Source organism: Phycodurus eques, chromosome 1 (genome assembly GCF_024500275.1).
Source record: "Phycodurus eques isolate BA_2022a chromosome 1, UOR_Pequ_1.1, whole genome shotgun sequence".
Lineage (NCBI taxonomy): Eukaryota > Metazoa > Chordata > Actinopteri > Syngnathiformes > Syngnathidae > Phycodurus > Phycodurus eques.
The window spans coordinates 20,103,430-20,121,827 of record NC_084525.1 but is presented as its reverse complement, the minus strand read 5'-3'; the positions used below and the strand labels follow the sequence as shown (position 1 = coordinate 20,121,827).

Here is an 18,398-nt window from a genome sequence, read left to right as displayed (position 1 = left end):
GTATTTTACTGTATTGTACGCAACCTGTTGATGGTTGCCAGGACAGCCGATAAAAGCTGACTTTGGGCGAGAGCTGGGGTACACAATGGGCTAGTCACCAGTCATATACAGTGGTGCTTTGAGATACAAGTGACCCGACTTACAAATTTCTCGAGATACAAGCTATCGTTTGGCCAATTTTATTTTTTTACTTTGACTTGCGAGTGGAAACATAAAGTACAAGTGCTTTATTTTGGCAGTGTCAGATAGAATTAATAAACATTCCTCAAAGAAAGAGGCGTCATGCTGTTATTGCCACTCTCAGTTTAACTTTATTTTCTAACTAAACATCAAACAAAGAGAACTACACTTTTTGTAGGTTGTTTTGTAAACAACCACATACTGTATGTTAACGTTTGCTCTGCTAGATTCAGGCTAATACTAATATAGGCAATGATTAGCATGGTGACTGTGTTATAACATTTTAAGCAACGGATCTTCAAAACAAACAGCAACACATGTCAGGCCATCAAACCGGACCCCCTCTGCGCCTCGTCTGCACCTTGAAATTCTGTCCATAAATGTTATGAACAGAATCGGTGACAAAGGGCAGCCTTGGCGGAGTCCAAACCTCACTGGAAACGAGTCCGACTTACTGCCGGATATGGGGACCAAACTCTGACTCCGGTCGTACAGGAACCGAAAAGCCTGTATCAGGGGGTTCGGTACCCCATACTCACGAAGCACCCCCCACAGGACACCCCGAGGGACACGGTCGAAAGCCTTCTCCAAGTCCACAAAACATATGTAAACTGGTTGGGCGAACTCCCATGCACCCTCGAGGATCCTGCCGAGTGTGTAGAGCTGGTCCACTGTTCCACGGCCAGGACGAAAACCACGCTGATCCTCCTGAATCTGAAATTCGACATCCCGACAGACCCTCCTCTCCGGCACCCCTGAATAGACCTTACCAGGGAGGCTGAGGAGTGTGATCCCCTTTAGTTGGAATACACCCTCCGGTCCCCCTTCTTAAAAAGGGGGACCACCACCCCAGTCTGCCAATCCAGAGGCACTGTCCCTGATGTCCACGCATGTCAACCAGGACAGCCCCACAACATCCAGAGCCTTTAGGGACTCCGGGCGAATCTAATCCACCCCCGGGGCCTTGTCACCGACGAGCTTTTTAACCACCTCGGTGACCTCAACCGAAAAGATAGGAGATGGACGTCGGATGGTGGACCAGAATTTCCTCGAAGCCGTCGGGAAGTCTTTCTCCATGACCTCACCGACCTCCTCCCATACCCGAGTTTTTGCTTCAGCGACCTCGAAAGCAGCATTCCGCTAGGCTAGCCGGTACCCATTAGCTGCCTCAGGAGTCCGACAGGCCAAAAAGGCCAGATAGGACTCTTTCTTCAGCTTGACGGCATCCAACGGGTTCGGGGATTGCCGCCACGACAGGCACCGACCACCTTACGGCCACAGCTACGGTCGGCCGCCTCAGCAATGGAAGCGCAGAACATGGTCCACTCTGACTCGATGTCCCCCGCCTTCCCCTGAATATGAGCAAAGTTCTGTTGGAGGTGGGAGTTGAAACTCCTTCTGACAGGGGATTCTGCCAGACGTTCCCAGCAGACCCTCACAATACGTTTGGGCCTTCCAGGTCAGACGGGCATCTTCCCCCACCATCGGAGCCACCAGGTGGTGATCAGTTGACAGCTCCGCCCCTCTCTTCACCCGAGTGTCCAAGACATGCGGCCACAAGTCCGATAACATGACCACAAAGTCGATCATCGAACTGCGACCTAGGGTGTCCTGGTGCCAAGTGCACGTGTGGACACCCTTATGCTTGAACATGGTGTTCGTTATGGACAATCTGTGATGAGCACAGAAGTCCAATAACAGAACACCGCTCGGGTTCTAATGGGGGGTTCCTCCCAATCACGCCCTTCCAGGTCTCACTGTCATTGCCCACGTGAGCATTGAAGTCCCCCAGCAGAACGATGAGCAGCACAATGTGCATTGAATTGAATAGTATGATAAAAACTGTGCAACACCTTTTAAATATATTGTATTATTCCATAACTGGTATTATATTATAATACCAGTAAGTATTATATTATAGAGCGTGTGAGATAGAAGTGTTTTAGGTTACGAGCGTGGTCAAATAACAAATGAAATGTGCATCTCAAGGCACTGCTGAGAAGACATAAAGAGAACCATTCACACTCACATCATTACTGATTGGCAACTGAACCTTTGCTGCTTGGAGGGAAGTCAGGTTAGTGAACCACTACACTATTGGTGACATGTTGTATTGTTAACTTTCTTTATACTGTACTGATATCATTCCAAAATTACAAAAACATGCATGTTAGGTTAATAGAGCTCTCTAAATTTGCCATAGATATGAATGTGAGTGTGAATGGCTTGTGAAGCAAATGAATATTGCCCAGTGTGAGCCATGCCATTATTTTTATATTACATATACATATTTAAAATTTTAAGTTACAATTATTTTGCCTGTAAATGATCACTCTGATGTCGGTAACACACTACATTTAATTTCAATTGGGCCTTTTCTCTCTTATGTCTAATAGAACAAGCCTCGACTGTCTTCCACCATCGTTTCTCACATACTTTGCCGCACTTCTCGCTCTGATCTGCCTGTCTATTTGTCTAAGAGCAGAGGCATTAGATGAGTAGATGGTGAAAAGGGGCGCGCAGCTCTCCTCAGGGAGTCTGTCGGTGATTATCAACAGGCCAACTGTTTTGACTGCCTGTGATAAGGGTCTGGGTGAGGATAGCCCCTGAAGGGTTCCAGCGCCAAAGTAGACAGGATATGTGAAGCAATAATACATCCTGAGACACAGTCATTCCTCCAACGAGCGTCGAGGAGGAGGAGGCGAGATGGATCAATCGGTCATCTGTGGTTGGGGAGCAAACACCACGTGTTTTAGCTTCAATGGACACAGAAGGGACCTTGGCGGGAACAATCTCTATCCATCCTTTTTTTTAACCACTTATCCTCACTAATGTTGATTACTTTGTAACATAACAATACATTAATGACACCACATGTGTCAAACTGAGAGTTGGAACTACATAATGTGGGTTCTTTACATAACGTGGATATGCTATTTTTTCCCCAGCTGAATGTACTATGTGTGGATGCCTGTTATAAATTAAGCTTTTGGCTAAACGTTAGCCAATGAATATGTAGTTGTTGGATGTTGAGGGAGAAAAGAAAGAAAATACTTAGTGCTTGTCAATTTTGGAGATGTGCCCTTTGCACCTTGAATGGGGACGCATAATATGAATGTTAAAAAAGGAAACTGTGCACTGCCGCACAGCATGTATGCACCGGTGTGCTTTAATCACCAACACATTCTACAATTGCTTCTAATGGAATGAAGGACGTGTTAGGAAGCGACACCGAGGTCACGCAAGAACTGAGCCTACCTCACCAGAGCTCATTTCAGTGAGCATCAAAGGATTAACTTTTTGTTTTTGTGGGTGGGGTTGTGCAGTTTTTATTCCAAATAATGACACTTTTCACACTCACAGTTTCAAAAATTTAATTTTTTTTATTATTATTATTATTTTTGGTATGTTACCTAACAGTGGTTCCCAAGCAGCCATTTGGCACTGGGCCACATTGATAGACTAGAAAAAAAACAAAATAAAAAAGTTTTATTTCTTATCAAAGCAGGAGACAAGGAAGCCCACACCCCTGCCCGCTGATGATTAGCTTCAGATTGGGAATCTCCGTCGCCAACGTCACCCATCGTCCCTGTCTGCACTCCCACCAGGGGAGTGAGGGGTTGCGTGGTGGAATAAAGTCTGGGGACCACTGACCTAAAACATTGCCTTTGCAATTAATTAAGGTTATATGATAACAGTTTGGCCCTGGAACTGATTATTCCTCTTTCTATCATTTCCCAGGGGCAAAGCTATAGGTTTAAGATTGTGTTCCACCTCAGAGGTTTCACCAGACCTTTTAATTTTTCATTTCCATGTAAGTTAATGAAGGTGTGTGGCATGGGCCAGGAAGAAAGACATTCATATTTGAGACAGTGTCAAATAAAAGTAGGGTAAACTGTATATTTTTCCTTTCATACTGTATCAGCGCAAACAATGCACAAATCTTAATGATACAATTCAGGCTTATGCAGAAAGGATCTAAGAAATTGTTTATTTACTGTGCAAAATAAATTGATGGGCCTAGAGGTGGTCTGTGCTCAACTAAGCAGCCCCAAGATTTAACTACACTGTAACAATCACGTCACGGCAGTGAATAAGCAGTCCGACATGGAATCAGTGAAATGAGAAGCGGGCCAGAATATTTCATGTCTGATTGGCCATACGAGAGAGAAAGGAACAGACAGAGACCAGTTGACTTTCTTTTCATAATGAGCTTACTGTAGCAACTTCAATAGCGCCTAATGTCATGTCAAAATGAAAATTAATAGTGCAATATCCTGCCATGGCATTCGGTCATGCTTCTTCCATTTCCATATCAGGTGGCGTGACCAAATGAGCCTGCCCGCTAAGGCCGACGCCCAGAAAAGCTGATACTAATCAGCAAGATTTTTCCATCTGACATTGCTGTGCCACTAGATATGTAGACGAGTGTTTAGCGTGTGTGTGTGTGTGGGTGTGTGTGTGGGTGCGTGTGTATGCTTGTGCAGTCAAAGATGAGGTCCAATCATGAGATGGGGATGCAAATGGAGCTGGCTCCTGCTATGATGATGAGCTAGATGCCTGTGAATGAACTGTGATTGCTGGAAATGTGAACGTGAATGCAGAGTGACTCATTCATCAATCAGCCTACTCACAGCATTACTTGCCCCTCCTTTGTGTCACTACTCTTTCCGTTAATATTATATGCACTTACTGTATTGCTGTTTGTGCCATCACACTGAGGAGGTCAAAGGCGATAGACAGTTACTATGAAGATGAAGAAGAGCATAGAAACAAAGCACAAAGAAACCGGGCTGGTTCCTACCTCCCATCCGAAGGAGCTGCTTTTGCCCGTGCTGTGCAGACCGAACCTCTCGCCAGCTCCGATGCGAGTCTTGGCCCAAACGCCCAAGCCGGCACCTGGCACCGAAGACTCCCGCAGCTCCAGATCGCCGGGAATCGGAATGTCGTCGGGAATGTAGACGGGCGCCTCGTAGGGCGAGCCTTCCTTGGGCGTGGTGAAGTCCTGGTCATTGCTGCTGCTGTTGTTATTGTGGAGGTGATGGTGGGTGTTGTACATGTGTGGGTGCAGCAGCAGGTGGTGGTTGTTGTTTGGATGGGATGGAGTCGGCGAGGGCAGGGGAGACATGTTGATGACGCCGTCGTCTGCGTCGTCTTCAGGACTGTCAGCGCAAATGCCGTCTGCCGCCAAGCCTGGGAGGTCGGCCTCTGTGTCGTACATGCTGTCCGCTGGCTCACTGTCATCTGACACACAAAAGACACGTGACTGTTAAAACGATGTAGGGCTTCTTCAGAAAGTCAAATTTCCTAACCTTTAGACCACCCTTTCCTCGACCTTTGTGGAAAATGTAAAAGTTGAAGGTGAAGGTTTCTACAAAAAGTGTCTGGTCAAGGTAAGCTTTGCTACGTGGCATTAAAAAAAGAATTATATTCAACTAAACTAAATTCTTTGACACTTTTTAATGCATGAGTAACATTGAATTATGTGACAGTCCTTGAGCTTTATATCTGCCACCTTGATATAAACTAAGAAAACTATGAGGAAAAAAGTATTATTATTATTATTATTATTAATAGTACTAGTATTTTTTGTTTTTGTTTTGTTTTTTTAAAAGGTCCTCTGTGAACATGCACTGGCAAAAATCTGGCTAACTAGGCCCAAAATGACATCAGCAGTGTTTTTAATCAACTCCCCTCCCTGCATGTAGTGGAGCATTCCAAGCTTTTGCAAGCTCTTCCCAGGTTGTCGTTAGCACCAACAAGTTATTATTATACTTCTATTTATTTAGTTTAATAGCTTGTGATGTTTGAAATGCATCACTCATACGTGCAGTACGTAGGTTATGTTTCATTGCTGTCATTGTAATGAGGTTGTACGGGAAGTGCTTGGAGATGGATTGAATGAGCTAATCAAACACTTGAGGAATTATGGAAGCTCATTCACAGCAGAGATCATCCCTTTTTGTTCTTTGCTAAATATTTGGCCTCCTGCCCGGTGACTGATGTGGCCTGTGAACGCTGTTAAATTAACTGACATGTAAGTTTTTAATATGAAACGTAAAACTAGGAAAGCACGGGACTGCGGCTGTCCAACGCTTGGCAAAGCTGAAGCCGATCCATGCAGCTCCAGGAGACATATCTCATAAAGTTACACCAGTAAAAGTTTGCCTTTTATGACCAATTTTGCGTCATCCTGCGAGTCTGACGGGAAAATACTTTTTTTTTTTTTTATGATCACCATTTCATAGGAGTTCGGCTCAGGCGCACAGCTCCCACTGTACAATCAAAAGTGTTTTCAGGTTGTTAAACACTTTTTCCCTTCGCTATCCCTTCACTTTTCTACTCTCACTAGCTCTTGATCCACTGAGAGCAATTTTGACAAGCAGAGAGACAGCCTAGGAAAATCTATTAAATTTGGCTTTAAGAGCCTTTGTGCACATAAAAATGCACCAATGATTTGACTGAAGTACACCCTGCACTGCATTAAATTGCACAAAAATAAAAAATAACAACATTGTATTTTGCACATAATACAAATTCATATTTTAGGCTTTCAAATGTATTTCAATATAATGAAATATTTTGTTGTCACACCTGAAGCATGAAAGTAAAACCGAAATTGGCCAAGTGAGGATTACATGTCACTAGGGGAAGGCTTTATACAGCGGGACAAACTATTAACAATTCCCAAAGCCATAGAGATTAAAAGTTTAATGGCAGTCTGATATAAACTTTGATATGGTGTTTTTGTCTAATTTTCAAGTTAGTTGGACTAAACATGACCCTGGATTGTTTTTCATTTTTGGGGGGTGCACCAAATTGGGGGGTGTGTCTCAAACATTTGCGAAAGAGAGTTCTAGACAAGATTTCCCAAACATTTCCAGCCATAAACAACCTTCAGCAGTATCCCAACCAAGTTAGCCTCCAAAAAGGACAAAACATTTATAGCCAGTGTTTAATAATACAAAAATATGATCTAGTGGAGGTTTAAAAAAAAAAAGAGGAAATGTTCATATTTAACCCTAAAATTTGCAAAGATAATACTTGGGGGGGGGGGGGATATGAAATGGTAAATTATTATACCAGACGACTATTACACTTTTAATATAACACTTGAGAGTCCCTGCTCTAGACTGTAAAAAACAGCAGTTAAAAGAGAGCGAAGGAAGAGGAGGCGGTGAAGAAAAGTGACGACTGGGCTGATTTTAAACTTCTCTATGTTAGCTCTGGGTCTCAGACAACCAAAGGAGAGATGTTAGCTTCGCCTCCCAAAGGACCTCTAAAAAACAGCACGGCCAGATAGTGCCTTCCTCTCCCTGGCTCCCGATGTTGTTCTTTCTGTCTCTGCACCTCTCGCCATCTCCTTCTCTTTTACGGGCAGCTATTTATCCTGATTACATCAGGGGTCAATCATTAATTCGCACCTTGGGGGTCTGAGTGCTGGCTGTGGCTACAATGGCCTGCTTGTGTTCAGCGGCTGTTATTCCAGCGGAAAACTCTGCCTGAGAGCCAGGCGCAAGCCACATGAAGGCATCCCATTTGAATTGATAAATTATAAATGCACACCATAAACAAAGCCCTTAGCTTGCCGAAACAAAGATTTTAGGGGCAGGTATGAGCATGGATGCAAGCGACCACACAAACATCTGTTTGCAGGCGCAAGCCACATGAAGGCATCCCATTTGAATTGATAAATTATAAATGCACACCATAAACAAAGCCCTTAGCTTGCCGAAACAAAGATTTTAGGGGCAGGTATGAGCATGGATGCAAGCGACCACACAAACATCTGTTTGCATCTGAAGGTGCTGTTACTTCTCTCAAAGACGTGAGATCAAATGGTGGTGTAAGTAAAGATGATATCATGTAACTGCTGCACAACGGCATTCAGAAAATGGAATAAATATACGTCACAATGAATAAATAGCTACATGCAAAGGAAAGAGGCAAAATGTCTGCAATCCTGATAACGTAATCAGTGTTGCCATGGCAAAATAACTTGACACGGAGCTGAAAATCTGCGGTTTGATCATAGGGTCTTACAACGGGTAAAGTGTTTTGTGGCTGTGTTTAATCAAAGCACTCTAGACTTAAACGCAGAGAGATACAGATCTGCCGTCATTTTCTGCTGTCTGCCTGGACGTACACAAACACGTGCTTTGTAGCCTGCAGAATAAGTTGTCCTGTTAACCCAGGATGAGGAACAAAATTCACTGCTCGGATTAAAATCTGATAAGAAATCTCTAAATGAGACCCAAAGCACTCGTTCAGAGGGGGAAAAAATACCAAGGAATCTCACAAAAATTGTCATCAAATAAACATTTCTAATTGCAGGCAGGCAGGCATACAAACATTAAAAAGTTATCCAGCTCACAAGCTTCAGTAGAAGTCAACAATAGTTTTAGCATTCAGAGTCAGGTACATGTTTTGATACAGCATGGTTGTGGCTCTGATAACAAAAAAACAGAGCTGGTAATAAGACGTGTGCGCCAGTGACAGCTATCATAAAGTCCACACATTCTATTTCCCTGTCCAATACACACACACACAAGCACGCACTCACGTACACACACACACACACACACACACACACACACACACACACACACACACGGTATCTTTCTCCGCCCGTAAACTGATCTGGTTCAATTCAAATGCAAACGGAAGCCACTGGTGAAAGGACAGTATCAAGGCAAAAGTCCAAACTCTGCAGAAAACGTCACATGGCTCCAAATATGGAGCAGCTCGTGAAACGGGGAGAAATGGCAAGAAAGTGTGGATTATGACAGACATGAAAAATGAACTCAGCAATACCTGACCAAAAAACTTTGAAGAAGAGCACACGTGCCCCCAAAAGAGTGAGGAGCACCCAAACTACCGGCCAAACCCACACTTTATGCTGATTTTCCACTGCACCATACCCGATTGGTTTGGTGCGGTTGTTTTCCGGCTTAAAAACTGTTAAATTCACATCACATCGCATTGAGACATGATAGCACGCAGCAACAGTGGAAGAGAGAAATATCATTCAAGAAGAGACTGAGGGCAGCAGCAAATTTGAGATTGTGGAGTATAACACTGAAGCGTTCAGACTTAAAGCAACAAGTTAAGATAGCATTAGCATGGGAGTTCTTGCATGTTGGTAATTTTCTTACATGATTTCCTTAGTAACGGCACAGCAATGGCAAATCTGCTCGACCAATGAGTGACAATCAGTACTGTTTGCATATGGTATCAGCTGGCATGCCTGGAACTGGTACTGGAAATAGTAAACAAAAATGTTTCCCAATCTTTATTGAGCCAAGGCACCTAATTTACGTTGGGAAAATACCATGGCAAATCAGCAAATAAAAATGTCAGGAAAAAGTGTAGGTTAATTATATATCTTCTGCCATCTAATATAAGAGAATGTCATTGTCTGTCACGATATGTCACTGGCATAGACAGATGAACAAATATACATCATTTGTTTAAAATAAATACTCATTTTTGGTGTATTTAAGTGAAATTGTATAGTTTTGGTTTGGAATTAATGCACTACAGAACTTGGCCATGAGGTGATATTGCTACCAGGTACTCTGCAAGCTGCAGAGACGGAGCTGTAAAAATGAAATCAACAAATTCAAATTATAAGCGTGCACGATTGAAAGCCGAAAACCCGTATGGCATATTTTTCCACCGAGGGGTGGCATTTATTCAAGATGACGTATAAATGGAAGCATGTTAGCAGGCAGTCCATAAAAAAAGAAATAACTAAAAAGGAGACGGCTGGTTCTGGGTAAGGTGTGTGTTTTGTGTGTGTTTACATGGAAGTAGTGAGAGTGCAACGGGGGCACAGTCAGCTACAAAAGCAGCAAGCCACTCTGAATGAAAACACCACACTGTTTCCCCTTGTAAAAGCACCAGGGAATATTTCCGAGCAACATGCACAGCTCAAACTGGTCTTCCTCACAGTGAATGAGTGCATGAAGAGAGCATATGGAGGACGCAAATGGAGGAGATGAGTGAGAAAACGCAGCCGCCAAAGGTCCGTATGGATTCCATTACAGAGGTGCATATGCCTGCTGCCTATAAATGTACAGCACTGTACTGTGCAAAAGTATTAGGCCACCAGTAGTTTTCTTTTTTCACAGCAAATACTTTGACATAATTGTGTTATTACGTGTATGAATTTTTTAAATAATGATTGTCATGCACAGTTTTAGGACTGGTTCACTGCCTGCTATACAACTGTGCATGTGACAAATAAAAGTGTAGTGAAGAGGAGCACACACTAAATACATGACCCTTGAGCCATCCTAATTTATTTTCTGTTATTGCGTGTTATCTAATAAAGCGACTGAGAAATAATTATCAATGGTCATTGGGAGTGTGGACCTTTGTAGAGTGGTATACACAAACAAACAAGGACAAACCTTTTAAGGGGCACAGAATAAATTAGAGAACAGTAAGCTAGTCACAATTTCTACTTCATTGCTACGACACTGATTCTCAATTTCCCACATAGTCAATTTTTGTATCTAACGAACCAAGTATGGTTCCCTGCCCAAACAAAGTCTGCCTATTACTATTTCAACACGACACGTGTGTATACATTGTATTACATTTAGTAGAAGGGTTATATATATTTACACATGAAATACAGCAAAAATGGAAAGAAAGAGCCGAGTGGAACATTTGTGTGCTTTTACCGCCAGCTTGCATGTTTGTGTTTGTGTGCAGCACAGAAACAACACAGCTGATGTATTGGCGTGTTATTTGTGCTGAAAAGTCCTCAAGGCATTGCATCCGGCAGTGTGTGTGTGTTTGTGTGTATGTATGTGTGTGTTTGTGTGTGTGTGTGTGTGCGCGCGCGCGCGTCTTTACGCTAAAAGGCGTGATAGCCTCCAGGCGAATTGAAGACAGCACGCAGCCCCCTGCTGTGCATGGTGGCTCTGCGGTCCCAAGAGGGCCCCCGGACATTGCCACAGACATTTATTAACGGGGAGATTAATAGCACTGGAGCAAAACATGTTCACGAGCATTATAAATATTAAAAATAATCAATATCGAGTTACATTTGCCAAATTGAGTTGCAAACATCACTCTGGGGGAAGGGCCTGGAAGGCGGGGTGTAAAGTTAAAAGATGAGAAGGGCAAATTACACTCACTGGTCAATTCATTAGTTACACTTGCGCAACCAATTGAGATACAAAAATGGAATGATGACCATCATAGAAGTCTTCACTTAACATAATCTAGACAGCTAGTTACAATTGTAAAGGCAGAATGTAAATACAACTCTTGGTTCAGGTGCGCAGGTGTACCTAAAATCGCGGCCAGCGAGTGAACGTTGACAGCTGAAACAGTGAATCATATAAAAGTAAACGAGAGCGAAAAGAAAAAGTTCAGTAAGTCCAGCAAGTACTGAGCACCGGCACCGACGGACATGCAAAATCTTTCATAAATCAAACATATATAGTTCCAGTCCTCTCTAACAGAGTGCAAAGAAAAATCTGATTTATGAACACATGGACTGTGGGACAGAGGAAGAGGATCGCGTGGCTAGTCAGAGAAGCCAATCAATAAAACAGCATCATTTTATTTTGACAACATCTTAACTTGTCACGTCAAAGGTGGGAGCCATATTTACGAGGACGGCTCTATAAAATAAGAAAAGTCCTCCAACATTAAGATGAATAGTTGTAACACAACAGACCTTGTGTGCATGTGTGTGCGTGTGTGTGCTGTTCTAACCACTTCTGGTGCAGCTTTATTTAGCACTGGGGAGCCCGCAAAGTGAGCAGAGAGATAGACAGCGCACACAACAAACTCATCCATTGCTATTAAATGGGGCTAAGTGTCGTGATTACTCTACCAAGGTGTTTTGTTTCAGTTTGTCTTGAGCTAATAAAGTCTCATCATTTTTCTCTTCTATTTGTGATCCGTTATCCGTGATAACGTGAAAATGGATCATTTGGTTTTCTTCTTGCGCATTTTAAAAGCAACAGGCATCAAACCTAACAGAACCCGTGTTTGGCTCTGTCTCACTGGGAGATGTACTCCCACCGTTTTTGAGTTAGGATGACTGATTTTCCCATAATTGGACTTCTTTCATATAAGACGGCAACAATTGTACCGTTTATACAATCGGGACGGGACGATATACTGATATATTTTATCACAATCGCTCATGGTACAGTATCGATACGGAAACATCAGGTGTACTCTTGTTGGCCGACATCCAGCATGTGCCGTGCTGATCACTTTTGACTTTTTACTGTGATGTGAAACCCGATGCTCTTCTCTATGTACTATCTTTGTTAATAAAACAAGTGTGGACAACTTTAGAAAATGAATCATATGCTTTGAAGAGATGATTGACAATAAACTTATATGTTGACTGACCCCAGTCACAGAGTGATTGATGCACGCAAACCAAAATTGCCATAATAAACAATCAAAATCAAATATAAAGGCAATATATCAATGTTGTAACATCATAAGTTAATTTTATGTTGCTATTATCAAAAGCTAAGCAAAATAAAATGAGTATGTTCCCTGTGCGCATTAATTTTAAACATTTAAAAAACAAACTTACACATACAGCATACGGTGATGACTTTGATAGTAATGTCAAATAAGTTCAACTCTGTTGAGTTTTTATGTAAGATTCTCCTGAATGTTTTTTTCTTGCTCAAAATACATAATTAAACACGAGACTTTCAATTAAGTTAGTTTTTACATTAAATTAATTCATGGATTTAATATTTCATGTGGGGCAGCACGGCGGAGTTTGCCATCATATTCCAAAAACCTTCATTTAATACTCTAAATTGTTTGTATGTGTGAATGTGAGTGTAAATTGTTGTTTGTTTAAATGTGCCTTGTGATTGGCTGGCGACCATCCTGGGGTGTATACCGCACACCTCACTTCAAATCAGCTGGGGTAGTATTCAGCTAAAGTGAGACTCTAATGAGGCCTACTGGTAATGACAGACAGATTATCAAAATATTACAAAGTTGCGCTACCATAGTCTACAATGTTGTGATGATGTTTAATTACAGTCTATCAATATTGTCCAATTAATTTAATCAGAAATGGTTGCATATTATCATAATTGGGTAATAGAGAGGTTAGCGTGTGGCCTTCTCATGCTCACCTTTGCACATGAGTGTTAAAGCTGCATGATTGCATCAGTGAGGTTGGCTCACGTGCAGGGCAGGTGTTGATGGAGGGTGCTCTGGAGGTGATCATAGTCACCTCTGCCACTGCAAGCGGCCCCCACCCATACATCAGTCTATTACTCGCCAGTCTCGCTCCGCTCTGCTCTTCTCTTCCCCTCGCCCACTCCCCCTCCAGTCATTAGCCAGTGAATTAACGGCAATCCAGCGTGCTATTAATCACCCTGACAAAAGTGTTTGCATCGCCTCGCAAGGCCGGCACGCAGACGGAGGAGGAGGGGAGTGCAGGATGGGCCAAAGTGAGCGTTTGTTGGTTGGCATGTGAGTCACGCTGTCGCAAAGAAGTGGAAGAAAAAATGACTTGCAGCAGAGTGAAGTGGAGTGAAACACAAAGATGGTGTAAACTGTAGGTGGTGCAAGAAACAATAATGTGGACCCACAAGAATAATCCACTATAATAACAATTATTCATTGTTGTGTGTGTGGTAGTAGTAGCGGGTGTAGTATTGATCGCCCTTATTCAAAAAATGTTGAATGCTTGTTTTGAGAATATGTCCAAACCACTTTGTAGTCACTGTACCATTTATCATTTTCATCGCAAGAGATAGCATTTCCACGGCAAATTTAAAATACGAACGATAAACAATGTAGGTTCCTTTCTGGGCACTCAAGGACAGAACCTTTTCATGAAAGAACAAACATTGCAAGTTTATGCCCGTTATGGTCACATTATGAAGAGGTGGAACATAAAATTAGGTATACATTTTGGTAATGCCATTTATTCAGGATGCATATTTACTACAAATAATAAAATGTGCTTATGCTACGCTTGTTATATCTCATGAGAATATTGACTTATTAAGTGCCACAATTCTCAACTCAGTACTGAAAACTACATGATACAACGTAACATGCTACATGACACAACATGGTACCTACAACTATGATATGACACAACTCTAGGCAAAGAATGACATTTAAATGTAAGATGTACTGCATACTGTATTATCTTGAAGTGGAGAGAAAACATGTTTGGCCTCCATAAGCTTAACTCTTACTCATCCACAGTCATCGAAATTCCACCTCCCTACCTGACAAGGAGACCACCTGCAAGGAGGCCTGAGCCCATCCAGCCAGGTGGGTCACGGCCATCATACAGTCGCATGTCATCAGGCTGTCACTGCAAATGCAACTGACATGGGAGATATGCTAATCCACTTAGCTTCGAGCTCAGCCAGGAGTCTGGTAAGCGTTCCTGGCTCGGTTCACAATGAGAGGAACACACACACACACACACGCACGCACGGCTGCATGGACTGAGGCTCGACACAAAAGCGAGCAAATGCTGAATTTTAGAGAATATGAAAGTATACAGTGTATATTATCTGAACAGAAAGGGATTAGCGGACCATTGTGGATTTAGTCATGCTCACATGAAACATCGTCAGGTACAATATTATAACGTCCGTTACAAGGCCTGTATTTTTCATTGAGGTGCATAACAGACAGACGGAGAAAAAAATGAACAGATAGATAGACATAAAGATAGAGAGACAGAAAGACATATACTCCTTAATTGGTTCAGATAAGTTTCTCCTGCATAATGGTGCTAAAAAACTGGATGGAAAAAGCCTCCTCCTCCAGTCATCAAGGAAAATATTGTAGATTCAAATAACATTTTTAAAACCAAATAAAAGAATGACAGCAAGTGTAGAGTTAAGTGAAGGAAATGCATTGAAATGGTATATTCCTGCTTGCTCCTGATCAAAGCTTCCAGCTAGCAACAAGGTGTCAGAGTTCAAAACTATTGCGCCACTCAGCCAGATGATATCTCAGACGGATCCATCTTATTTCCCAGCCATGACTTCCCCTATTAGGAGCTGCAGCCAAGTTCTTACTAATCAGCTTGCTATCCCACAGAAAAAGGAAGGAAGAGAGGGAAACAGATGGGAAAGCAGGACAATGGCGAACGAGCGACACAATGCTGACTTCTTCCCTCCTCCTCATCCTCCTCCTCTCGGCCACCGCTGCCCTGCTCGCTCTCTGTGGCCGGCCGTGCGGCCGGAGAGAGCGGAGGCTCACAATCAGCCAGACAATACTGTATACAAGTGGCGGCGAACAATAGAGGCCAGCCACAAAGAATTCTGGGAACAGGGGCACAGCCTTCTTCTCCTTTGGGTCGGCTCGATACACATCGGACTGCTGAGACAGACCGGTGCCAGAGAGAGAAAGAGCGAGAGATGAAGTTGCTATAAGGGGGCTGGAACATCACACACACACACACACACGCACGCCATCATCACCTGTTGTGCTACAGTACATCAGCCTACATGTCAGCATGTGAGGCACCATTGCGCTCTTAATCTCTCGTTTCACGCACGCATGCATGCACATGCACACACATATTCAGTGTAAGGTATGATCAGTTTCCCACTCATAATCAAGCAAAGAACTACACAATCATCTGGGAATGGATATGAAGGCTGTACCAATCAGGAAGTTTGTATTATGCATAAGTATGTTCATACATACAGTGCTTAACAAATATTTAGACCCCTACCCAATATTTTTCCCCCCACAGCTTCCCTACATAACAGCATTGAGAAATTTCCAAATTTAGTTTTCAAGTTTCTGCAATAGTTAATAAAACAGTATGTTGAAACCTATCACAGTAAAACTTTAAAAGAAACTATAAAATGATGAATTCACTTTGAAATTCCAAATGACAGTAAATAATTGGGTTTGCGGTAAAGCGCTTCATAATGCTGGATTTTGTCTTCTTGTTTTTGTGACAGGGGGTCCACTGTATATATATGTTTTTCTTTAAAAAAAAAAAAAACATTTCTCCAAAGAAAGACAAACTCGCAGTGGAGTGTGAAGAACAAATAAGATGGGCAGGAAGGCCATTTTGTTTCTTCCTTAAGTGTTCAGGCTGTGTGGTGAACGCAAGACATTTGGAAATAATTGGCTGGTAATTAGGTGGGGGTCGACAGGTCTATTTGGGAACAAATGGCTGTCTTTAGCTCAGGTGGCCCTCTACACGAGATAATGGGACCTTTATGCCCAACTGACATACCCCCCGCCCCCCCCCCACCCCTGCCTTCCGCATCGCTCATCTGCCGTGCTCCCTCTATTACCTTTCTTCAGCCTCCATAGAGTGTATTCTTGTTTCATGCCCTAAATATTAACCCTAATGACATTTTTTTTTACAGATAACAAAGGTGGAACAATTGATGACTAATAGGTATGCAGCAAAAGAGTAAAAGAGAAGAAATGCTAGAGAACAGATGCAATGGCCTTCCAGGTATCAAAATGATGCACTGTAGCAAAGAAACTTGAAAGTTAAACGTTATCGCTACACTTTATTACTCAAAATATTTATCACCTCTATTTATGTAATTGAAATTAGAGAGTAATTAAATTTTTATCTCATTCATTTTATTTTGCTTTTTGCATCCGACATCTATTAAAATGATCTATTTTCACTACTGTCTCTGTTTTCCTAATGTTTAGGAGGACTGACAGTACATCTAAAAATGTCAAAACATCATAAAGCGGAAAGACAGATTTTTATCGGACAATGATCACATTTAGTTTATCAAGAAACAATGCAGTAACACAAAATCCACATGACACTTCCCCCAAAAAAATTTATGTTTTTTTCCCCATTTCAAGGCATTCTAGGATGCCTCATTCAAAGTACTTTTATCCTTAAGACATTTTAATCATTTGGTGACATCAATATATCAGGAGTGAAACATTACTGCTTCAGCTTGTTATTTGACATGTTGTGTTGGGAACATGTTAATGCATTGAGCCATTTAAGTACACATTGTCAAGTTGAGGGTAATCTGAAAGGAGACAGTGGTTGAGTGTTTCAGACATTTTGATTATGTTGTGCTCATTTTGCTTGTGACCAGACTGAGGCCGCTGGGCTAGGGTGAGGAAAGCAGGAATAAAATTGCATTTTATAATGCATTTTGTCATGGGATTGTTCATTGGAAGGGGTACTATATCCTGTAGTTTACAATGGACAAGGCTAATGAGAAGCATCCATCCATCCATCCATCAATTTTCTGAGCCGCTTCTCCTCACTAGGGTCGCGGGCATGCTGGAGCCTATCCCAGCTGTCATCGGGCAGGAGGCGGGGTACACCCTGAACTGGTTGCCAGCCAATCACAGGACACATATAAACAAACAACCATTCGCACTCACAATCATGCCTACGGGCAATTTAGAGTCTCCAATTAATGCATGTTTTTGGGATGTGGGAGGAAACCGGAGTGCCCGGAGAAAACCCACACAGGCACGGGGAGAACATGCAAACTCCACACAGGCGGGGCCGGGGATTGAAACCGGGTCCTCAGAATTGTGAGGCTGACGCTCTAACCAGTCGGCCACCGTGCCGCCCTAATGAGAAGCACAATACATAAAGGCAACTTTTAAGAATGAAAAAAATTCAACTAAACAAACGTAAAAGTTGCAAATCATCCATGAAACGTATTTACCAACACCTTACAATGACCATTAGGAATCCCATATTGAACACACACTCTCTTCTCTCTCTCTCTCTCTCTCTCTCTCCCCATCCCTCTCCCTCCTCCATCCCGACCTCCTATTCAGCAGTTGTAGCCTCCTGCTTGGCTTCCTGCTGTTTGTGTCCAACAACAAGGTCTTGATTTGAATACTGATTCCCCTTTGATAGGCCTGCACTTCCGATCTCATTAACTTGTTTTGTCTTTGGTTAAATGGGAATGTCCAGAAAGGGTGAGGGAGCAGGAAAAGAGAAGCGACACAAAACAATGCCACGGATTCTCTGTAGGAGAGAGACGCTCCGTAAATAACAACAAGCAAATAGAAAACAGGATGATGATTAAGGAAGCGCATGTGGAACGCTCCTCGGGGAGATCAAATCTGATTGTGCACACATTGAAATGATCATTTAAAGAAGGAACAATGATGTAATGAAAAGTAAAAAATATATATATATTTTTTTTTTTGTTTTTAAAGACCAAGTTAAATTAATAGTGAACAATGGGAAATTGTATATAAAA

At 42.4% G+C, this 18,398-nt stretch overlaps 1 protein-coding gene across 2 annotated transcripts in view; it reads right to left on the bottom strand.

Moving 5' to 3' along the window:
* Window positions 1-18,398, bottom strand: part of prdm16 (PR domain containing 16) — a 229,936-nt gene that overhangs the window by 150,268 nt on the left and 61,270 nt on the right. For both annotated transcript variants that reach the window (XM_061682080.1, XM_061682088.1), the window contains exon 2: window positions 4,985-5,424. In XM_061682080.1, coding sequence (XP_061538064.1) covers window positions 4,985-5,424 — 440 coding nt within the window. The remainder of the gene's footprint in view (window positions 1-4,984; window positions 5,425-18,398) is intronic.